This window comes from Anser brachyrhynchus, assembly GCF_964034855.1.
Source record: "Anser brachyrhynchus genome assembly, chromosome: 1".
NCBI lineage: Eukaryota > Metazoa > Chordata > Aves > Anseriformes > Anatidae > Anser > Anser brachyrhynchus.
Window position 1 is genome coordinate 59,694,204 of NC_137694.1, and position 24,927 is coordinate 59,719,130.

At 35.7% G+C, this 24,927-nt stretch overlaps 2 protein-coding genes across 6 annotated transcripts in view; one reads left to right on the forward strand and one right to left on the reverse strand.

The window, feature by feature from the left end:
- The window catches only part of LOC308179238 (uncharacterized protein), a 213,420-nt gene extending 197,662 nt beyond the window's left edge, over window positions 1-15,758 (reverse strand). For 4 of the 5 annotated variants that reach the window (XR_013940292.1, XM_080559116.1, XM_080559117.1 and 1 more), the window contains exons 1-4: window positions 10,596-15,758; window positions 6,306-6,495; window positions 5,930-6,003; window positions 2,747-2,928 (exon numbers count right to left, since the gene is read on the reverse strand). Coding sequence is in view for 3 of the 5 variants with exons in the window: in XM_080559116.1 (XP_080415242.1) it covers window positions 2,747-2,804 (58 nt within the window). In the remaining 2 variants the exon portion in view is untranslated. The remainder of the gene's footprint in view (window positions 1-2,746; window positions 2,929-5,929; window positions 6,004-6,305; window positions 6,496-10,595) is intronic. The other variant, XR_013940291.1, reaches the window with a different exon arrangement.
- The window catches only part of IGF1 (insulin like growth factor 1), a 54,608-nt gene that overhangs the window by 24,686 nt on the left and 4,995 nt on the right, over window positions 1-24,927 (forward strand). The window contains exon 3 of the mRNA XM_080559080.1: window positions 15,798-15,979. Coding sequence (XP_080415206.1) covers window positions 15,798-15,979 — 182 coding nt within the window. The remainder of the gene's footprint in view (window positions 1-15,797; window positions 15,980-24,927) is intronic.

The window sequence follows — 24,927 nt, forward strand, 5'->3', positions numbered from 1 at the left end:
TACTTATCGGTACAATGACGTCATCCTGGAGTAGGGAAGTAGGGAAAAGGATAATCTTCCTTGTTGCTGCTGTAATTGAAGAATGTTAAATATACCACTCATCATGCATATATGTTTCATTACATCTAGTCCTTTCTTTTACACATGCATAAGGTGGATTTTAAGCCATATACTGTTTTCTGTATTTCTAGTATCTTTTCTCTCAACAATAACAGCGACTTGTTCCAAGCATTTTTCAGTGCTTCCACTCTGTTCTTTGCCTTCACTCCACCAGCTGTCACTCCAGTGACATTTCCCAAGCACGAAGCTGACAAAGAGCAGGGTAGAGCTTAAGTGCTTAAGCTGTGGAGATCAGTAGCAGTATTTTAAAATATCAACATAACTCCGTGTTTGGGGAACAATTTCTGGTATCATTACTTGAATGGACAACAGTGTTTACCACACAAGCAGTTGCACAGACTATGGTTCAGTAATTTCAAAAGCTCATAAAAGGTTACCGAACTATACCACATTGATGTATTTTGTCTGTACATTTGATGATTTTCCACCATAATATTTAATTTAAACTAGAAATTAAGAAAACCTACCCTGATTAATAATAAGGGATTTCTGCATAGACAATTAAGAAGCTATTAATAATGTAGAAAGGAGGTCAAAGGACAGCATGCAGGACAGATATTTAAGAAGTGTTTTACTTCCTGATTTGCAAATATACCCTACCAACTCATTTTTCAAATTCCAGAACTATATTTACAAATCAAAATGATCTGAATAATCCAATCTAAAAAGGAGGATTTATCACAGGGGGATTCCTTCCTCTGACAATTCAGCTTTCTTCTCATTTTCTACTTCTTGTCTGTTACTTGAGCGACTGCAGTACAAGATCCAAATACTGACAGGAAAACTATTGTAAGGTGCAGTGGTAGCACAAGCGTTTACTTCAGTGTGTAAAAGTACTGGTCCCACTACTCGAATTAAAGTACCTCTGCCACTCGAACAATAGAAAGACAAGTTGATGTGATTTTCAATAGCCTCCAGAAATCTTACTTAGTGAACATGATTCTAGGAAACATTCAAGACAAGATTTCCAGTTCGCCAGCTGGCTTGAATATGGCATTTACCATTCCCATCTGTACCTATAAACAGAACAGGGAGTGAATCCTGACTCCACTTTGCTCAGCAGCATCTAACTAGTGTTCCTCTTCTTAACACCCCTGTGGTGAAGAGGATAAGGGGGGAGTTTCAACAGGCCACTCTCACACTACCCATAAGATCACAGTCTGTGCAGCGCGGGCACAGCCTTATACTGGGCCTTCGCCTTCCCTTTTCCTTTCTCCTTCTCCTTCCCCCTCTCTGTCCCCTTCCCTTTGCAGCTGCGCGTGGCGGCTACCGAATGGCGCCGGAGCCCCCTAGCGCCGCCCGGCCGCCCGGCCTGCCGCCCGCAAGGCCGCTGCCCCCCTCCGGCCTTCCAGCCCCACACGAGGGCCTGCAGGTGCAACGAGTGTGAAATCTCCTGGCCCTTAACGTTTAGGGACCAGAGGTTTACATGGCCAAAGCTAGTCTAAGTGAAATAATACAAAACTTTGAGAACAATGCAGAAGTAAACAACGGTCCCTGTCAGTTCAATATTTTGCTTCAATTTTTCATTACACCTTCACATCAAGAACAATTTTCACAATGCATTTGAAGGATAGGAAGACTTTTTGTAGACCCTCAATACCAGGGTAAATTTTATCTCTTCTGTGCCAATCACACAAATCTTCTGGAGGTCTAACACGTGCGCTCTAGAATATAATTAATACACAGGAAATTCCAGTGATCAGATCTATTGGCTAGTGATACTACTCCATTACAACAGCTCCATCTCTCTATCTCATATGACATAGAAACAATTCCTATATATATGTCACCACAGCATGTAATTCATGCAATATTCTCATTTTATATACAGCTGAAAACACAAAAAGCCATTATATGGGCAACACACACCACAGTAGTACCAGTGGGTATTCTATGTAAAAGCTGCATAGCAGCTGCTGGCAAAAGGTCAGAGTCATGCACACAACAAAAGACAGACAAGTAGAGAGAGAGAAAGAGATTCAGTCTCGTCCAGGTCAATACTATGCAGCTATTTCCTGCACCAGACTTTTGGTTTATACTTTGCATCACTAAGATTAGGAAAAGAAAAGAAAAAAAAAAAAAACAGCAAGGATGACACTTATGTTCATTGTATTTCATTGTCACTAATTCTAAATGTGATATATGTTAAATTTATCTGTTCTACAAAAAATTTTGCTTTTAAGTTGCATAGAGAAAACTTTATGCAGTGATTTATTTTTGTAGTTTTAATCTTTAGAGTGATCACAGTTGACTGCATAGCAGTTTTATGATGCTGGATGGAAAGTTAAAACAATTATGAAGTTTAAATTGATAACAACTTATTTAATGACCTGCTGTCTAACTGCTAGAGGCATAAACAAAGATACCTAGAATGCTGGAATGAATTTAGGAAATTCATTAGAAAAGTTATTAAGTGATATTACAAAGAAGACGAGGTGGATTGTATGAGAAGCATAAGCAAATGACAGATGAGGAGAGATTGCAAATAATTAAGCAAAATTGCAAGAGATGCAGTTTAGACAATCATTTAGAAGCTGAGGAGAGAAAACAGACTCATTTTAGACAAATGTAACTGTGAAATTGACTTCATTTTACTTCCAATTATGATTTTATCCTGGATGCTGACCTGAAACTTCTCTGAGTTTCACAAATGAGGAGAATGAGATCTGCAGAATTAGTGTCATCCTGGTTAAGGCCCTTCAGCTGGAAATCTCACAGGAACAGCCGCTCTCACTAAACTTGCTGAACTTCTCTCTTCCAGCCAGGCTGCACAGCCTCTTTAGGTTATTTTGGCACCTCCTTTTCTGGCTAGGAAAAAGGAGTTCAGAGGAATGTAAAATGAAAAACAAGGGGAAAAAATTAATCCAACTTTCCCAAACCACAGAAAACTTTCATTTAGTATACGTTTTGACCAAAGTTTCTGTGAGAGCAACAGTCATATTTTATCCAAAAATTACTCTGAATGGAAAGAACTCTAAGCAGTTTTGATACTAAATGACTTAAGAGAGAGAAACACCATGCTGTCGGCCTCTGCATCCACACTCTGAGTGTATAAATGCTAAATGTGCAGGAGATTGAAAGTATTATCACAATTATGCAATAGCGATTTCAGGAGGCACCGTCAGAGGAAACATATATTAGAGATTATTCCATTTTGTTATGAAATTTGAGTGCCTAATGATAAAATTAATTTGAATATGTTATTAAAAAATAAAAAAAAAGCTTTCTAACTGTGTGTGTGTTACAGCTGAAAATGAGTTAACCTCCTCTGGACACTACCCCATTCCTTTAGTTGTAAGAAATTAGAAGAAGCAAACAAGATGTTACAGGGATTACATTTTTTGGTGTGGAAGTATTGTTTCTAGCTATTTGATCTGGTTTCTATATATCAATATCAGCTTTAATTGTAGAACTACAATTAACTACTTAAGAAGAGTTGTTTGAAAATATTTATGATCTTAGTAAGTCAAGTTTTGGGTACCAACAGAGTATGCCTGAAATCCAGTTTGCTGTGTACTGCTTGCCTCTTAATGTCATGTTTGAATACTAGATTATTAATTTCAAATACAGCTAATAACTTGCAAATGCAAAATTAAATATCTAAAGACTCAACAAAAATATTTGAAAAGGCCTTAATACTGGTGTCTATGTCCAAGAAATATCTTCAGGCACAACTCAAAATCTATGCTTTCAGAGAATCAACAACTTTTTTCAAAATCCTTCATGCTTTGAGATTTAGTAGCATTTTAAAGAACTATAGGTGTTAAATGTCTGAGAATTAAAAATGGCTGTAATTTCTAATGAACAATACAGGAATAAAAGATTCTTTAGAAATACACTTCATGACATTCACTTGATTGTACTTTTTCATTTTCCGTGATACCATATAGGCCCTCCACTGGCCAAGTAAGCGTAAGACAAGTTTTGTGGGTTTTTGTATGTTATTTTTTTCCACGAAAACCATAGCTCCTGAACAGAAATATGCTTAACGTGATGAAGTGGACATAATGACATGCGAAGTCACTGGCCACGTTGGGAAGAATGATTCTGTAGAATGAAGCACACCTAAAAACGTTAACATTTACAGAGTCATTACTAAGCTTACATATTAGTGTAATAATAAGATAAATTAAAAAGACTACACCATTGTAAGCATACTTATTCACCCCCACTTATTTTCTGTTGAACTTGATTCCTCTATTTAACCCAGAGAACAAACAGAGAAACAAAAGGACAGCAAAACTACCAAATAAGAGAAGCCATTGAGAAACATCTTAAACTGATGCTGAGGTTTCAATCATTAATCAAGTCTAAACTAGTTGGAAAGATAATAGTAGAAGGGAATAATTTTCATTACTTAGAAAAAAATCTTTCAATGGAAATGAACTTTTAAAATCTTTGAACTTCTCTTAAAAAGCCATAGAAACTTAGCAAGTGAGATCTTTAAAAAAATCTACCTAGAAAACCACATTCCCTTTTAAAAATTGTGTCTGGAGAAGTCATTGTCAGCCCTGTAAAAACAGGATTACTGCCTGTTTGCTTCATATAAAACTTTACTGCCTATAAGCCCTGCTATCTTCAATGATCCTACAGAAACTGTAGTTTTGGTGTATAAGATGCTATCCTGGAACCAATTTCTGCCTGCACTATATCAGCATTACTTTGATTATGATCTCTCTGCATGTCTTCAGTAATAAGAAGGTGTGCTTGGTTGTCAAGGAGAATAAGAGTAGTTTCATTTATTATTCAGCACTGGCTTCTTTTCTTTATGTCCCTGTCACTGGAACTTATCCTCCTAGCTCCTTTTGCAATATTAAATCACTAACGAATGGAGCTACAACTGGTAGAAACCAGTGTGAGTGAAAGGTGAATGAAGCATAGCAGTATATTTCAGCTAGATTTAGCTATCTGTTGTTTCCAGATACAACTCACTGTCCCTCTCTCACTCCATTGACTTCATCCTCACTCCCTAATGACTATGTACTTCACTGGAAAGTTTCACTTTTTCTTTTATCTCATTAGACAAGTTTAACAGGAGCATCATGACCTCAAAGGAATGCTTTCTTTCAAGATTAGATTTTTACATGACCGAACAAGTCAAAAGTAAGGTTAATGGAAGACAGGTATATGGTTAAGACATTGGCCTAGTGCTTAAGTTGATGTAGGTTCAGTTCCTGGCACTGTCACAGCCTTCTCCTGTGCAAATAATTGATAGCTAGATTCCATAAATATTCCTGAAACTAAGTAGTATCTTTACCTGCAAAGAGCTCTCTTTATTTAGGATAAAGTACTGTTTAACATCAGTGAAGATAAAAGAATCTGACTCTTAATCTTTCTGTCTTAATTCCCTTCAGAATGCAGTGGTTAATTTGTCCTTGGTAATCAGGCATCTTGAAATTCAACCTTCATGAGTAAAAGTATCCCAATAGCCCAAAAGTAGCAGACAATTAGATATAAGTTTTCACATTTGCAGTGTTGGCCATAAGAAAACTACTACATTGTCATCTTACCTTTGCTTAATATTTTTTTAAGTAATTAATGCTTCTGGCTTCTAGAGAAAGGTTCAATTACTGAAAGTCTAAACAAGATTCGGGCAATACTTTTCAAATTACTGCACAAGTACAAAGCTGAATCTTGATTATTTCTTATTCTCGATTGCTGCATAGAGTAGTGTACAAGGTTGGATGCTTCTTGCTGACAAAGCCCTTCACAATGATATCAGATCTCAGTAAACAGAGCCTATAGCTCCAGAACTTAGCACATATTGGAGTAAATCTGCTGAAGTTAACTTTATTAGACAAATACAAACCTAATGTGAGTGAGAAGTGAGCCATGCCCTTCCTAGTGTCTTCTTTCTCCCTCCTTTCTGGTGTCATATTGTTTCTAATGAGGGAAAGAAAAATGTCAACATTTGTCTGTATAATAGATTAGATAACAGTGGCCTCCTCCTAATTGCTTACACCCTGGAAGGACTACTGTCATATAAGCAGAAATAGAAATTGTAATGTGTGACAATAGCTGCACCCATGGATATAGTGAAAGATAGAGAGGAGATATTTAATTTCAGTATTATGCAACAGCCATTCAAACCTTCTCCCTCTAACTAGGTGATGCAGGAATAAGAGTGCCATGTTTGTCATTTGTTATTTGCTTTCATTTCCCAGAATACAGCTGAGAACAAGTACCTTGATAAAATCCTGGTTACACACTGCAAAACATTGTATTGTTTGTTATGCAGTCAGTAGGATTAACTCCGGGAAACAGTCATTCAGTTTCACGTTGTACATCAGGATTCTTTTGTTCTTGTCTCCTTCAAGGAATCACATCACATCCACTCCATGCAAATCTCTCCAGATGCCACTAAGATGAACTGAACTGTAAGGTTGGAAGACAATGCAAGCAATTGTTCATTATCAGCTTGATGCCAAGCCCACTAGGGGCAGTGGAAGTCCTTTTTAATTTTTCATTTTTAAAAATTTTAATATTTAAATTTTTAAAGATTTTAATAGATTTTGGATCAGGTTCTATAGTAGCTTCTGACACCTGATTCATAATCCTGGCTGCACTAAAAGATTTCCCAATGACTTCATTGATGCTAGGATTTCACCCAATTACACTTTTTGCATTTTTATTCATTTGACAATCCAAATAAATCAGAATTTTACATTGGCTATGAGATAAGAAAGGCATGGAAGGTCATAACATGATTGATCATCCTTCTACCACACACAAGGGTAAGCAGTAATTATTTATTGTGAGAGCATATACAAGAAAAAGAAAGAACGTATTGTCATTATGGATGGATGACTGTATTACTGTTGTCCTCCTGGATGCACTATAGTGGGAAATATCCAAATGTAGCAATGTCCTACTGGTTTCTAATTATCTTGTCCTAAACCTCGATAAACCTGCCCATTCTTGCAGTAGTGAATTTCTGTCCAGCAAAGCATTTCCCTTGCCAAAGTATATATTTTTTGGCAGCATCTGGCACTTTCCAGCCCTGGAATCTGACGTAGGCTTGTAAATTGTGCTAGGTTGGCAAGGTTTTCACCCTCTAGAGCACTGAATTGGTGTAAAATAATACATTATATTGTTTCCCACTCTTTCTGCTCTTTTTTTTTCCTCAAAAGAATTCTAAACTCTAAAATTTCCGTTTCATATCCCAGTGCAATACTCAAAAAAACTATAGGTCTTTCTCTTCACACGTTGCAACTGGCTTAGGAACTACTGTGTGAAGGAAGCATAATGGCTCTATCACATGCTTAGTATGCTTAATGGCCTCCAAAGCAGCAGTTCCATAAAGAGGGCAAAGTACGGTGCAGCTGCATGTGAGAGTGAATTGTTACAAGTGCTGTGCTTTGGAAATAAGTTTAGGGAAAGAGGATTTTTATTTTTATTTTTCAATTTAATATACAATGAAGAAAAAAAGTGCTTCTAAAAGAGTATTTCTAAAGGAAAAATCAACCTTCTTCTACTGTGTAACAGACTACCTGGTAAACAAAGACACGCAAATTTAAAATTAAGACACCTTTTGGGATAAATCTACATTTGTTGGGTAACAAATTTTACTAAAGTGAAATAGTTGTTTTATTCACCACTTGGAATGTTAAAGAGTTTGCATTTTTTCATAAGGTGCATCTTATAAATGTTAATTACTCAGGGAAAATTCTCCTCAAGTAATTAAGTCAAGACTTAGTAGATTTCTCTTATAGAGGAGTATTAATTGAGTGCCTATGCTTTGCCTGTCTTACTTGCCTAGTATTTTAAAGGACAAGGACAGCAAGCAAAGATCTTCTTGCCTTCTTGACTCAGTAATTAGTGCAATCCAGTATTCTGCAAAGCAGTAGCTCTCTTGCAATATCTCACTATTAACAAGTGCATATGCTTTCATAAAGATTTTACTTGTGCATACTGATAAAGCTTATCCTCTATTTTCATGCATATTAAATTAGACTTCAGAGCTAGATCATCCATTCATTGAGCATTTATAAATGCTAATATATGCTTATTTTGATGAATACAAACAAAAATCAGTCTAAGCATAATTATTTTTTGGCACTGACAAAACATTGAAGGAAAATGGAAGCTAAATATTAAATATTGTAGCTTCAAAATACATGCAACTTGTTTACATGAAAATCAGATTGCCTACTTTGCAAAGTTGAAATCATAAGGTTAAGAAACTTTACAGCAGGTCATAACATTTGTTTTTTGCTTGTTTGTATGTTTGTTTCAATACTTCATAGAAGTATCAAAATAAAGGCATTTCCCGCTGACTGAACATTGACTCATAATTTTCCAAATACTGATTCGAAATTCCAGAGTACTCTCAAGAAGTATTCCTGATATAATATTAAATCATTTGTCTAAGATTGTGAGGAGATTAAAAGTGATATCAACACACACATTTTGCATACACATTTATTTATAATGCACAAATACGGAAGGATACTAGCCTTACTGTACAAAACATAGTCAAAGGGGCATGGAGATACATGATTAAATGGCAGACTGGATGGAATGCTTTTCAGAACAAATATGGTCATCATATTTAATTGCTAAAATGGAAATGGAAATGGATTCGTACTCCACCAGCAGCATATTTTGTGATTTAGGACAAATCACTTGCAATGGAAATCATCTTGTTTGACTTCAGTTATCTAGAGGTTGTGTGTAAACTCTAGGAGAAGATCAGGTAGCTTTATCTGTAGTCAAAGAAAGAACACAGGGTCTTTCAGAGGACAATTAATTTTGAGTAATGCATCCAAAACAGACTAAGCCACTCAGCCACACCTGCCTGTTGACTATCTTAAACTGGACCCCTAATTTTCAGATAGTGAAACTGGGTAAAATGAATGGCAAACTCAGCATCCCTAGTCTTATTTGCCACCAAAAGGCCGACACTACATGGAACTCAAAAATACTTCAAGCCACCAGCTCCCAGCCTGGACCCAGAGTACAAGATGTTGTAGTTCTACATTGCAATATAGCAGTAGAGAGCCTCATCCTTGTTCAGGCATGGACAAATTCTCTCTGGCTGACCTACTGCCCCTCAGTATGCCTACATACATACAGATACTGTAGGCTACAAATTGGACATACTGGTAAATGAGAAAAAGAGTTTGTCATCACACCACTTTGGAAGATCACTCACAGAAATACCCCAAAAATGCTGTCAGTGCTTCAAAATTGTACAAATTATATTACCCTGATATTTTATGAAAAACATATCGAGTTTCTCTGGTCAAAAAGAAAATTCTCAAAGATCACTGTACACTAGTAGGTCAATAGCCTTTCATGTTACTTTAAAAGCTGCAGTTATAACCGAAGGTTGACTCTATTAGTAAGTTAGGAATATGGTTCAGTGTTTTTCAGATTTATTATATTTTTCTGAATTACAGTCTAAACAGCATTCTTGAGTTCTGCTCCTGGGCTGAAAAACACACTATGTACAGCACATATAAAGAGTCACATAAAACCTCGAGGACACAATACCACAGTTCTTTCTAGAGTCCTCTAAAATAGATTAGTTTTGTGTTTATTCTGGGCTGTTTCTCATGTCATTTCCTCATGCTAGTGTTATAACAGTAGATTTTAATTCTCTAAAGAATGTCTAGGTAGTTTGACAATTGAAACTTTTATAGTCCACCTACACCAGTGCTTCTAACATTGAGGCCGTCAGTCTAGCAGAAGGCATGGTAGCATCAATGAAACATTTGGGGTTGGGGGGTGGGAAGGAAACAAAGAAATCAAGCATAAACCAGCCCTACTGAATTACTCCACTGGCTTTGCATTATTTAAAGGGAAGTGCTGTTAGTACAGAAGCCAGCTGTTTAACTATTGGAATTCTGGAACTTGGCCTGCTTTCAGTTAACTTCAGAACAGTGTGACTAAACTTTGTATCTGGTTGTAGCACATGGAAAGAAACATTCACATATTTGGTGCAGTAGATTAAATGAGAGCCAAAAATTCTATTAAGTAAACTTTGACCTACATGATATGAGACCTCTTTTGAGCCTGCAACTGACAAAAAAGGAAAGAAACCTCCAAGGAAATCAGTGTACATCAGCAAAAAGGAATGCCTAGGACTGTTATATGTCCACAGGCAGCACTTTGAAGGTTGAGTAAATATAAGGAAACTTTTGATAACAGCTGGAAGGCAGCAATGAAACTGTGTCAGAAGGATGACAATGAGCTATATGGGTGCCCAGTATATTGACACAGACTGATCAGTCAGTATTTTAAGGCAATATCATCAAAAATTAAGGAATAGAATACTGATATAAAATGTGCAGAACACACAGAACACACATTTATTTACTCATATGGATTTTGGTCTACAGATTAACTTAACTTCTTAGTTAAATTAGTCCCTGTGTTGGAGAGCACTCAGGCATGTTCTTAATGTTGAATATGTGCTTTAGCCCAACTGACTGTGTAGGAGCTTGAACATTTCCTTAGATCTGCATACATACTTTGGTAATGATCAGCTGGGACCATTTTGATCCTGTAGTCCTTCGAGAAGAAGATGAGTGGAGTACCAATAATACTTGCAGAAGTGATAGTAATTCCTTGTAATTCTTTATCTCATCTTTGCCTGTAGTAATGATATACACAGCAGCACGTAAGAGGACAGCAGTAATTTCAAAGTTATTGATCTTAAATTAATGTAGGCACTAGACACTTCTCAAAAGTACAGCCCAGAATACTGATTACTGAAAAATAATCATTTTTTCCTATTAATTTCTGTTCACTTTCTTTACCTGCTATACAGCACTTCAGATAATATCAGTTTCTATTTCCTACAGAATTTAAGGATACTTGATTAGGTAGGTCTTTCAAAAACCTTAGGAAAACTTTTTTAAAGGAAAAGTTAAATAATATCATTTAACTTCACAATACTTATGTTATTCTTTTAATGAAGGATGAGTAGCTAGTATGCCCTGCAATACATGAATATTTCAGTCTATAAATAAATGCTGTTTCATTGCTGACCACATCACTGATGTGTTAGTGATTTAATTCCAAACTCATTACATTTTCCGTAGAGGTTTTTAAAACTACTATAGGACACTATATCCTGCTTGATAAAATTAACGTTCTGTCATAAAGAAGAACAACTTGTACATGTCTTTGGTCTGGCTAAAGTAAAAATAATTTTGAAGTACACTGAAATTTTACCTGAAAGATTCTAAAATTCAGGATTTGAATTAACTATTTAAACATATAGTTATACAGGAGGAATGTTGCTACTGACTACTAAATAAGGCAGGTAATGCTTCATGGGCTATTCAAGGTATTTTATCAACTTTATAAACAGTTGCATTCAGATGCTGAAGGGTAAAATGACTTGCATATGATCACACAAGTCAGTAGCTAGACGTGAATAAAACTTAGGACTTTTTAAAGTTTGCAAAGACAAATAAATGTGGATGGGAAGACATGATACACAAATGAATGAGATATATTATTAAAGCTACAGTACATGGCATAGTTCCTCTACTTCATGTACAGTCAAATCAAATATATTGCTGTGAAAATGACCATATTTACCAGAAGGTCATAGATTTCACAACACAAACAATACTGATACACTCACAAAATGCTATATATCCCATTGCATATCACTGCTTTTTTTTATATGCCTTCAGTAAAAAAAAAAAAAAAAAATATGGAAAGAAAGCATCAGATTACATAATTGAGCAAAATTTAAAATGGCAAAACACAGGTAAAGTTGTGTAAGTATAGGCTTGGCATGGACAAATTGGAAAGAACTACTGATTACTAAAAAGGATGAAGGACTTTCCAAAAAAATCACCTCTACCAACCAGTTCATCTTTGGCTTATTTAAATGGTAAATGTTAACAATGTTAAATAACAAAAGAGCTAACAAATTTTTGAGACCTTTGAAACTTTACATTTCCTTTCATTATTCCCATTATAAACCTTTCTTATACAAATGGATCCCATAAATATGCTGCTATCAGCCACTGTTTCTTCCAAGAGGAACATGCTGACCAAAATATGTCACTAAGAAAAATTACCCTAGTAAGTGCTCTATAGAGTAAATAATTGGTTTCAGTAAAGAACAAGATCACTTGTTTTACAAAATGACTTTGCAAGTTAGAGTCTTGCTACTCATGGAAGAAAGATTTCTACTATCAAGTTCTGTTGTTAACCTGTGGAAGTTCTTAGCACAGATATTTCATCTTATTGATTTAAATTTTGTCACTGAGAGATAACATTGTCTATCTATTATGAATGTCATGAGGATCTGACATCTGTATGATTCTTAAAAGTGCAAAATAATACTAATCCTAAAATATTCTATTGGCTTGACAGTTTTCTAGGTAGAAAGATCATGGAAAGCCAGTTGAAATTAATAAATAAACTGTCCCTCCTTATTTTTACTATTATCAGTCATGGGATGATAATAGTAAACACATGATCACAGCATGTCAAAGGATCAACCAAACCTAAATGCCTGTTAGCTTCTGTGAAATACCATTCAAAAGAAAAAAATTGTAGAATCATAGAATGGCTTGGGTTGGAACGGACCTCAAAGATCAAATAGTTTCAAGCCTCCTGCCACAGACAGGGATGCCTGCTACCCACTTGATCGTGTTGACCAAGGCCCCATCCAACCTGGCCTTGAACACCTCCAGGGATGAGACATCCACAACTTCTTTTGGCAACCTGTTCCAGTGCCTCACTACCCCTACAGAGAAGAATTTCTAATGTCTAATACAAATCTATTCTCCTTTAAAGGTTTAAGACCATTTCCCCTTGTCCTGTCATTTACCTGAGAAGAGTCCCTCTCCATCCTTTCTGTAAGACCCCTTTAAGTACTGAAAGGCCACAGTGAGGTGGCCAGAGCCTTCTGTTCTCCAGGCTGAATATCCCCAGCTCTCTCAGCCTTTCTTCATAGGAGAGGTGGTGCTCCAGCCCTCTAATCATCTTTGTGGCCCTCCCCTGGACTCACTTTAACAAGTCTACATCTTTCTTGCTCTGGGGGCCCCAGACCTGGATGCAGTACTCCAGGTGGGGCCTCATGAGGGCAAAATAGAGGGGAACAATCACCTCCCTTGATCTGCTTGTAGAATGTGTTTGTTTATGACAAATTGGTAGACTGAGAAAAGAAAGGTGAGCTTAACTAATCAACAGTTTGTGCCAGTTTAGCTGGATCTATTAAGAGAAGTTACACCTTCATATACAGGAACAGAATTTGCCCTTCCATGTTTTAAATGGGAGTAAGACAAAATGTTGAAGAGCTCCGGGTATCCAACACAGTAATGACACTCCAGATTTTATCATGAAAGCTGAATTTCAAAAGTGTTAGGCTATGAGAATCTGATTAATAGGCTTTGGAAATATTTCTAGGGAAAAGCTTGTAACTTATAACTTAGTGAGTGAAAATAGTCTGGAAAACAAAACAAAACAAACAAAAAAGACACCAAAACAAACAAACAAATAAACAAACAAACAAACAAACAACAACAACAAAAACAGAAACCACCAACTCTGTATCTTTCCAGTGATACACAGAAAACAATGCACACACACAAATCAAAATATTACCGTAATCTACTCCTGGCTTGCTATTCTCTTTAGTCTTATGAAACAAATTATTTAGCAGACAATGTACAGTATAGAGGGCCTCAGTGGATTGCAATATACCAAGTAAGCATGTTTTTCTTTTTGTTTAATTTATAGTCCCTGGAAAAAGACATTTAAAAACCTATTGTCTGGGTTTACAAAGCTCATGGGGATAGTTAGTTCTTAGCTGACTGTACTGCTGGCTAAAATATTAGACATACTTTACCACTAGAGGTCTTTTCATTTACGGATGTACTGAGGCCTCAAGGGTTCTTTGTCAGTGGACATATGTTTTAATCACAGAGAATTGCAAAATGCAGTTGTTGTCTTCAAACTGACAACTGCAGACCAGGTATATGGATATTAACCTAGAATTTGCTGTATAAGCATAGGAGGCAAGAATTTCTCAAAGAGAAACTGAATTTTCATCTTTGTTGATATACCTTTTTCCTTTATTTAGCTTGAGTAATTTCTTAAAACTTAATTCTTTGCCAAAATCTGTAAATAACAGGTTTTTGGTCTCAGTGATAAAAATGAAGGGAAGAAAGAAAGAAAGAAATGAAAGGGGAAGGAGGGAGGGAGGGAGGGAGGGAGGGAGGGAAGGAAGGAAGGAAGGAAGGAAGGAAGGAAGGAAGGAAGGAAGGAAGGAAGGAAGGAAGGAAGGAAGGAAGGAAGGAAGGAAGGAAAAGAAAGAAAGAAAGAAAGAAAGAAAGAAAGAAAGAAAGAAAGAAAGAAAGAAAGAAAGAAAGAAAGAAAGAAAGAAAGAAAGAAAGAAAGAAAGAAAGAAAGAAAGAAAAGAGAGAAAGAAAGAAAGAAAGGAAGAAGAAAGGAAAGAAAATGGTTGAGCTGACTGAATCAAGTTGCTTCGTTTTTTTGGCTTTTGGTGCAATATTCTTTCATTTTTTTCCATATTTTGGAGTTTTATCCAATGTGTATCATGTCTAAATGGAAACATTTAATGCTGAAAATGTCAAAACAAAACATTTAATCTTTTCAGAATTTTACTGTCTGAAACCAAAATCTACCAGAATTTAAAAATAGATGTAGTAAGTCAGCAACTGCTTTTTGTGTGTGTGTGTGAATTTACTGTTCATTCATTTCTAATATCATAATAGAACAACCACACATCCAACTGGGTTTTATTCAAACAAGCCCAGGAAATAATGGGTGTGTAATCTTTGCATAGTCTGGCAGTGAAATCTCTAGTTACTAAAGAAATCAGAAATCCCAGGGAAAAAGGAAAAAGAAAAAAAAAGAGAGAGAGAAGACAGTTTGACAGTTCTGTAAATGAAAATGTCACCCTTTAATGTAGCTGAGTGAAAAATGCAATTAAAAAACAAATCAAGTATTTCCTACAGATGCCCTGTAAAAACACAAAACACAGGAACAATCATGTTATGTCAGTCCAATTTTCCATCTTGTGTAAAGCTATACAATATTAAACACTGTCTGTATCTGTTCCATCAACCATCACCCTATTTTTGCTGCATATCATTAGTTACTGAGTTACCTCATTTCCTGCTTCCCATTAGTTTTTGAGCTTGCAGATCTCAGACCCTATGTAGTTGTATACAGTATTTATTTCCCCTTTGGAGCATACTCTATCTTCATATAGTGGCTCAATGAAGCCTTTTTCAATAGAAAATACTTGCCTACTACACAGGCATGATGATCTTTAAACACCAGCTACTTCAATCAGCTCAATAATTAGATTTCATCCAAAAGCTAAAAAGTAAATTCCCTTTGCAAGGCTTCTAACTGCCAGATTATAGCTTCCTTCCTCTCCATTTTCAATGCCAAGACAGTTCAAGAAAATGTTTTAATAATACTCTTCTAAGAAGATGTAAGTTTGCTCAAATGCTTAAATAGCAGCTATCCATAGACAAAGATCCAAGCTGGCCATTTCCAGGAATATCTTTGGAAGCTGTATCTAAGGACATTGTCTTAGAACAGATACACACAGGCAGCCTCTACAACTATCATTGGTGATTCAGTTAAAATAATGCAACTTAATATGAATGCTGCTGAGATCTTTGCATTTTCTTTCTAACATAAAAACTTTCCATTTGTGTTTTGAATAGGTAAGCCTACAGGGTATGGATCCAGCAGTAGACGCTTACACCACAAGGGAATAGTGGATGAATGCTGCTTCCAGAGTTGTGACCTGAGGAGGCTGGAGATGTACTGTGCTCCAATAAAGCCACCTAAGTCTGCACGCTCTGTACGTGCTCAGCGCCACACTGATATGCCAAAAGCACAGAAGGTAGGCCAGGCCAAAAAAATAAAATGCTCTATCTATTTTAGGGAAGGGAAATTGTGTCAAGGCTGGTAACGTAGCAAACAACTGATGTGTTCTACCTGCTAGGGACAGTGACATTTAGTGTGTTTTTGGAAAACAGCGTCCACGGCAGGAAATAAGGAGGAGATGAAGTGTTCTATCTCACCTCTTAGAATAAAAAAATGGATTTGCTAAGCTAGTAATTATGAGATTTTATCCTGTTTCTGGGTATTAACTGACAAGTACTCACATCATCCAATCATAAATAGCACCTAAAAGTTCCTTCAAAAAGAAACCAAACTGAGTGTTTATATACTCATCTATCCACAAACTACTCACTCATCCTTCTTTGTAAAGAAGAGGTAGAATGAGTGATCATGAGTGCTTCTGTTATTCATTTTATTGTGTAAATGAACAATCTTTTTTTTTTGTTTCATCATTATTTTGGGTTTTTATTTTTTTATTTACCTGTACTAAATGAATTTGATAGTCACTACATTCATTACATGCTTAATTTTAACTATTTAATGTTTAAAATGTATGTTCTCCAAGCACTTCAAATATTCATTGTTATAATTTGTATAGTTCTGGAGTTCAGTGTATCCAGATATTTCACCCTGCTGTATTAGATACTGTACATATATGTAGTTAAATATCATTTATCCTCAACAGAGCCTGTAGTTTAGGTAACAGATCTTAGACTAAGCTACCATTAAGCTCTCTTCCAACTGTCTCTTCCATTTGAGTTCTGAGTATCTATTTTACATGTTATCTGTCATCTTCTGTAAACCCCCAGTGACATATTTTATTTTTGTTCACAGTTGTAATAGTTCCAGCATCCATTTCTTTTCTATAAACTAATCCATAAAAGGGAACCCATTTCACCTCTTCCTCAAGTGTTCAACCTTTTAAAGGAATGGCTGTATGCTTCTTCTTGGGAAGTATCACCTTAGACCTTAACATCTCAAAAGACTCACATGACAACAAGTGAAGTCTACTTCAGGTAGAGCTCAACAATGGACAAGAAAACCCTGTGGTTTATTCCTATCTGGGCACACAGATATCTAAGGCTTGTGGAAAAAGACGAAAAGAAAGAAAACAAGCTTGGCCAGTAATCTCTGTGCTTCCTCCCATACTTGTTACTTGGGTGATGGGTAAAACATTCTGTAATGCCAAGTGAAAGGAGAGAAGATACCTGTTAGCCCTCTGATAGATACCACTAACATACCACTTTCCTTGGAGGGCCAAGAATGATGCCATTCTTTAGACAGATGTCTTTTTATCTGGTAAAAGGACAGACAGGGAAATATTTTCCTTATGAACTAGAAGGATCAGAAGAAAGGCCTTGTATCTTTGAGCAGCAGCAGAGAAGGGGGTGTTCAAAAGGGAACTGTAAGTGGGAAAAAATTAGAGGGAGTATGTAGTAATTGAGACAACCTAGATGCAGGAAAAAAGCATCCAGGAAATGAAAAGGAGAGAAGGCAAGAGGTGAAAAGGACAACAAAAAGACAATGAAGAGGGGAGGAAAATAAAAGAAAAGGAATTAGATCAAAGGCTCAGAAAATGAGAAATATTGAAGGACTGAATGAACCATGTTGCATCACACATAAAACATAGAATGTTGAGGTAAGGGAAGACAAAACAAAACTAGAGAAAAATTCACATTAAAGAAAACTATTGAAGAATATGTACAGGAAAAGGAGAGAGGTGAACAGAAGCAGAAAAATTATAAGTGCTTCTTGATGGGAAATTGGCAATAAAATAATAGAAATCTGATGGGAAAAAAAAATGAAATTTTCCTTAACCTCTGTTCATGGGTAAAATTAGATTGAGGAAATAAAAAATACAGAAGGGGTAGGAGGAAGTATAATTCAGATTTATGGTAAATAAGGAATATATAGTTAAATGAAACAACGCATTAAGAAAAAACTATGTGAAAAAGCTCTAATACATATTCTCATATAACTGTTGTGTCTTTCTTTTTTCTTTTTGCAGTGTACAGGCCTCCATTAAAGAAAGACAATGCCATGCTTTTTCTTTGGATAGGCTCCCCCAGTATGAATATATTTAGCTAATTCATAGCATTGATATTTACTGATTTTAACACCAACAACAAAAAAAAATACCAAAGACAAATTATTTTTCCAAGCTGAACAATTTTTTTTCTGCTTTAGAATATTTTCTCTGTGAATATTATCTTATATATGACATATATCTTATACATATATACAGAATTATATATGTAAGATAATATATGTGATCTCTGCATTTTCTTATTTCAGTATAGCATTTAAGGCAGGATTAAGTGAACCATATAATATGTTCTGTCAAGCAGAACATCTCAGATTTTGTGCACAATTAGGTTTTCATGCCTTTCATGCTACCAATGTAGGTTTTTTTGGCATCTGCTCATAACCCGTTTTAATAGAAAAATCACGGATTTTGGCTTTGGTTTAAGTATTTTTATAGATGGTCTAGTTTCTAAAGTCCTTGAACAGATCATTCTTCCTATGCACAATTTGGTAGAACTTTGGTAAACTTATTTCAGTAGAGGAGGGTTGTTCTTCTGTTTATAAGTCATATTGATGCTGATCTTTAGTCATTTCATTATGAACAAATGTACTACATTACACACACGAATCTGAATAATGAGGAGTAGGCACTGAATGATTAATGTGGCCTGGAAATCCCCAAATGCCTATTTGCTGATGTAAGGCCAGCATCAAAAACCAGATTTAATCCAATTACAGAGACTGTGTGTGTAGAGTTTTGTTTGTTTGTAGCTAACAAACAAAATATTTCTTTCTCTACAGGACTGTTATTTCTCCTGTTATAAGACCTTTATTCACAAATAAATATAAAGGTATATTGAAAACTAAAAACCAAATACTTCGTTAATATACATATTACACAAAACATACTTCACTGATTCACCAAAAATAAAAATAAAAAGAAGGTATTTAGAAGCACTTTGTTATTACCACAGCTGCTGTATACAATGGAGCACATATCCAACCTTAACTCTATCCTAATTTAGATACCCAGCTTTCACCATCTCTTTATTTGCTCTTTCACAGTCAGCCTACACCAAAATTACCTTAAACTGGGGCAGCCAATGAATGCACCAGACATGCATAATTGCTTGCACAGAGAAATGAAGCATGCTTCAGAGCACAATGCTATAGCTACAGGCTCACCACTCCAAAGTCTCTAGTGAACAGATGGGATAACTCAGATTATCTTTCCAGCTGGATTTCAGCACTATGGGCCTTAAGGAAGTTGTGAACTACAGAAATATGTAGTTTTTGTTAGTGCCCAGCAGTCAAACATCCTTCTCAGACATCTATCTAAAGGATACCAAACTCTCACTAGAGCATGTGTGCCCTACTTCAAAAGAAGCATCTCCGCTACTCCCAGAAATATTTTATGCTCTTTGAGTCATAGCCTACAGGGGTCACCAAACCTGTCTGGGTCAGCAGCCGTGTGTAATGAAAAAATAAATAAATAAATTGCAATTTGAAATGCATTTTGAGCCTTCAAATTGTTTTCGCCAGTGTAGAACAACTGATCCAAGCTGGGGAACGTGATAGTCCATACTGAAGTAGCAGCTCTGCTTTTAAATGCTCAGAAGCTGAAACAGAAGAGATGTTATCTTCTAATTTTTGGTGGCAACTGGACAATGGTTGGTCAATGAGAAAATGTAAAAATATTTTTTTTTCAGTAGCCATGATATGTAGATGTAACAATCATATCTGCAACAGCAATTATGCAAAACCAACATAGCTGGCTAAGACTTAGTAAGCTGTTTACATCTGTTGGTTCTCTTCTTCTGAATGTGATCTGCAATGGTAAAACAGAATAGGCTTTATCCCTATAATCTCCATTCAACATACTCTGTGTTCTAGAGTATGTTGCCCTGATCATTCAGATTCCTTAGTACAACAGCAGCTGTCCAGAAATACAGAAATGGCATAGAATATGTAAGAACTAGAAGTAATGAAATTGGTTTCTCCAATAAGTTTCTTAAGGAAAGCTAAGTGATTTAACTTGATTTTCAGTTTATTGTTCAGAGTGAAAAAAAAAACATAATAATAAATTAAAAATGTTCAGACCAACTGTTCTGGACTGTTTAGGTAAGGGAAATAGAATTATCTTACATTCCATTGCAATGCTAAGGCCAAGGCCATAAAGACTGTTTTCCTTTCTTTTGTTTATTTAATTTGATTTGTATACTTTATATTACTAATATTCATTAGCTTTTCTATATCTCATTATTACATTAAATAATAAAAAAAAAAAAGATCTTTTGAAAAGCAAAAGTCAGATTTTTCACAATGGAACTTCTGGAATTGAATATTTTGTTTTTTCCAAAGGAAAACATTTTAATCTCAAAATAAAGCTTTTTAGTTTACTGCAGCTCTATTATTTTATTTTATTTTATTTTATTTTATTTTATTTTATTTTATTTTATTTTTTGCTTAATTGACCTTCATTAAACTATTTTCAGCCTCCTCAAAACCTTGAATTTCAGAGAATTTAATATCACTTTAAAATCCCTTTGCTTCTAACCAAAGCTACTGAAATTTAGTAGTTCACCTTTTTACGTTAATTATGATAGTATTCAAAAACAAGACCCCAGTAAACCAAACAGTTAAAATTCCATAGAAATAAGATTTATGAAAATATCTGCATATTTAAACAAATAGTAAAATTTTGCAGGATCAGAATCCAGCAAGTAATTCCTTATTCTTTAAAAGAATAAGGGAAATATGAAGATTTGATTGAATAATCCAAACAATTTCCAGGATCTCTTTTCCAGTCATTAAATGATTACTCATCAATTCTGTTTATCCAAAGCTTGCTTTGTTCACTTGCTCATTACTTGAATACTCTGCTAAAAGCTTTGTTAGAATTGTTAGTGTTAAAAATAAGGTGCTTAGATATATATACACTAACTATTCATCTCACCAGAATGGTTAAAAATAGGAAATCAACTGCATATCACAAATCCATTATAAAAATCTACCTCAATTGCAGTTAGTTATATATATAAACAAACATTCATAAAGAGGACACACGTTAATCATATGTCAGCACATTTCTAAAACTAAGAGAGATGTTCCTGTACTTTTAACAAAGAGAATAGGTGTAAAACCAAAGCACATTATAGATCAAGATTTTTTCTTTCTCCTAAAACTATGAGAACAATTGATGACCTTGTTTTCAGATTAGAATCTCATTTAATGAGCAAATACATCAGCTAGTGAGGCAGGAGTAAGGAAGAGGGAGAAACTTTCAGGTTTTGAACTGGAAGGCAGAGTAATGGTTTCATCAATTTTTACACTAAGTTTATGTCTAGTATTTTAAACTGTGTGAAAGAGGAACAAGAAGGAGAATTAATTTCTATCTTCAGTGTACATGGTTTCATCTAGCTTTTCTTTCTTTCATTATTCTATTTTCCGAGAAATGCTAAAAAAAGAAAAAAAAAAAGTTTTAGTGTATTTATCCTTAAGTGAAATGATTTTTAACAGCAGTTTGGAAAACTGTTGAACAGAACTTTGAAAAACAACTGTTCTCTGTTCAAGAAAAGGAAATCAAGCTATTTCCACAATAATTGTGTATATAAAGGAAGACTGTGAATTGGAATTAAGCAGTGTCATAAAACCAGTGGCAAAAAGTTCTTATCAATTTAAGACTACAAGACACCTTGAGAATTAACACATGAAGTCAATACTGGAAAGGCTGATTATGAAATCCAGTAAATAAAGAAGAGGAAAAGAAAAAAAAAAAAAAAAAAAGGGTAATTTCATGCCATTTCCTTGCACCCTAAGCAAAAAGACCAAAGAGGTGTACCTCATGATATAATTTTGGTCTTCCTCTAATTTTTATTCTTTATCCTTCTTTAATCCTTATTTGTGGAAAATACACATAAATGTATTATCAACAAAGTAGCAATAGGAACTGGATTCTCTCAAAAGATCAGATGCTAGCCAAAATCCTTTCAGATTTTATCTAATCTTCAAATTTAAATAAATAGTAAGCAGAACTGAGAGAGAGGGGTAAATATGTTAATATTTTTACTTTATGAAAATGTCATTAAGAAAATAGAAAGCATATTGCATTATTTCACATTATTCTTTCTAAGATTGACGGTATCTTTTGTAATTGGCTCTCTATCAACTCACAGGTACATTTACAGACCAAAACATGCACAATGGCAAATCCTAATTTGTTGTACATCCATGCTACATTATCAAAGACAGCAAGGGAAGCTTTAGGTGTAACAGATAGCAGAACGTGGCTTCTTCACTTTAGTAATTTCAAAAAAAAATTGAAAGCAGAACTTGGCCTCTTTCACTTCAGAAAATTATTTCCACCCATTGCTTACTTTACAGTCTTATTATTTTGTTATTGACCACACTGCCCACAAAAGTAAAAAGCTTTCAGATAGACCTTCGCTCACTGCTAAGATATCATATCTTACAGAAAACTACAAACATTATACTTCCCATCTATTATCAATAAAGCAAGAGATCTTTTAATGCCAATATGAAGTTTGAAAGTCCATCCTAATAGTATAAGATTGATACTGCATGCTTCCCAGTAATCTTCAACTTAGTTAAGTGATCTTCATTGTCAGTGGGGCAGTCGTTATCCTAATATTAATGCTGCACTGTCTCCAAAGATCCATGGTTAAGGTGGTAGGTTTGAAGTCTGCACTTCTCTGTTCACAAACTGACTTATGCAAAGTTGACGTTTTGCAACTGACATCTTAACATGCTTATTGTCTTTGTCCAGATCTAAATATGAGACCAGAGGACATGATCATTAAACAAGTATCACAAATGGGAAATTTATTTTTAATTACGTTTTTCAAAGACTAGAGAAATAAGGCACAATTTTCTATAGCAGAGTAAATGCAGATTTAAAATCCTGATTCAGGCATTCACACTTGTTTTCAAGAGTCTCAACATGGTATACTTTGAAAAAATATGTTATACGTGTCAAAGGACTTTCCTGCATGCATGTTAATGCTACAACCAACAATGCCACTTCTATGTATTTATGGATCAAAACACTGATTCCAGGAGATAAACTGTTCTTAAAGCAAACTGCAATGTCCCCTCAATTTCAAAGCTAGCCTGTGTGTTATGACAGCTCTTTTGCCATCTGCATGCCAGAGCTGAAACCCTGCTGCATCATGGTATTTGCTTTATTGCAATGGTTAAGCCATTTTGAAGTCAGAAAACATTAGCAGAGAGAATTGATCACTTACATGTAAAATAGCCGTTGTTTTATAATAAGGCTCTCAATTTTCTTCTTCTAGATCATGAGTGTGCAGCCTTCAAGAATATATGACTTTTTGCAAATAGCACGTAGTTTATAATTCTTTTCCTGTATCCTGGTGAGCTCTCCTCAAAAGGGAGAACCTAGTGGCAGCAGTAATAAGGCTATTTTGCTTTGTTACTATGAGGAAAAAACAAGGCAGATGAGTCAAGGAATTACCATCTTCTTAATGCATTGTTACGAGATAAACACTTAGAATCATAGAATCATCTAGTTTGGAAAAAACCTCCCAGATCAGCAAGTTGAACCATCAGTCTGACCAACTGAGTCCCATCACTAAGCCATGTCCCTTGGTATCACATCCATACATCTCTTATATACCTCCAGGGACAGGGACTCCACTACCTTCCTGGACAACCCTTTCCAGTGCTTGATCACCCTCTCCATAAATAAGTTCTTTCTAATATCTAATCTAAACCTCCCTTTGCACAATTTGAAGTCATTTCCTCACATCCTCTCACTTGTCACCTGAGAAAAGAGACAGATACCTCCTTGCTGCAGCCTCCTTTCGGGTATCTGTAGAGAATGATGGGGTCTCCCATCATCCTCCGCTTCTCTAAACAGCCCCAGCTCCCTCAGGCACTCCTCACAACTCCTGTTTTCTAGTCTCTTCACCAGCTTTGTTGCTCTTCTCTGCACATGCTCGAGCAACCCAATATCCGTCTTGTGGTGAAGGGCCCAAAACTGAAGACAATATGTGAAGTGCAGTCTCACCAGTGACAAGTTCAGGGGGACAATCACCTCCCTAGTCTTGCTGGCCACGCCATTGCTGTTGCAGGCCAGGACATCGCTGGCCTTCCTGGCCACCTCAGCACACTGCTGCCTCATGTTCAGGTGGCCATCGACCACCACCCCCAGGTCCTTTTCTGTTGGGCAGCTTTCCAGTCACTCATGCAGCACTCAGGACTTACTCTTGTTGAATGTCATGCCAATAGGCTTGACCAATTTATCCAGCCTATCCAGATCCCTCTGAAGAGACTTCCTACCCTCAAACAGATCAACATTCCTACCCAACTTGGTGTTGTCAGCAAACTTACCAAGGTTGCACTTGATCCTCTCATCTAGATCATTGAAAAAAATGTTAAACAAACCATTTGTAGCATAAGGCAGGATCCTTAACAGTGTAAGACTCTTCAGAAGTGCTGCAATGGTGCTTTAAGTGAAAATCGGTGAAAATTGAGGGGTTCATCCAGAATGAGTGCTTCAAGGTGAAAACTAAGGTACAAATTAGGGAAAACTAAAGACAGAAGGGTAGTTTTAGAAAAGCTGGAAGAGAAACAAGCGACCAAACAACAATGTGTGTGTGCGTTTGTGTGTGGTGGTGGGGGGATAATAATGATAATTTCTGGATAAGCAGAATTCTGTTGAAGTTTTTGTTTCTATATTCAACCCATCCTAAGAAAATTATTCTATAATGCTAGCAGTAAAATTTGATGAAGACAAGCCCAAGCCCATATCCTTTTGAACTGATCACAGAAATAGTGACTAGATGATTCATCTCTTTCTCATTTAGTGTTGGATTTTGGGATAAGAACATCTACAATAACAGATTTCCAACAAAGAAATTTCTTCATTATGAATACTTT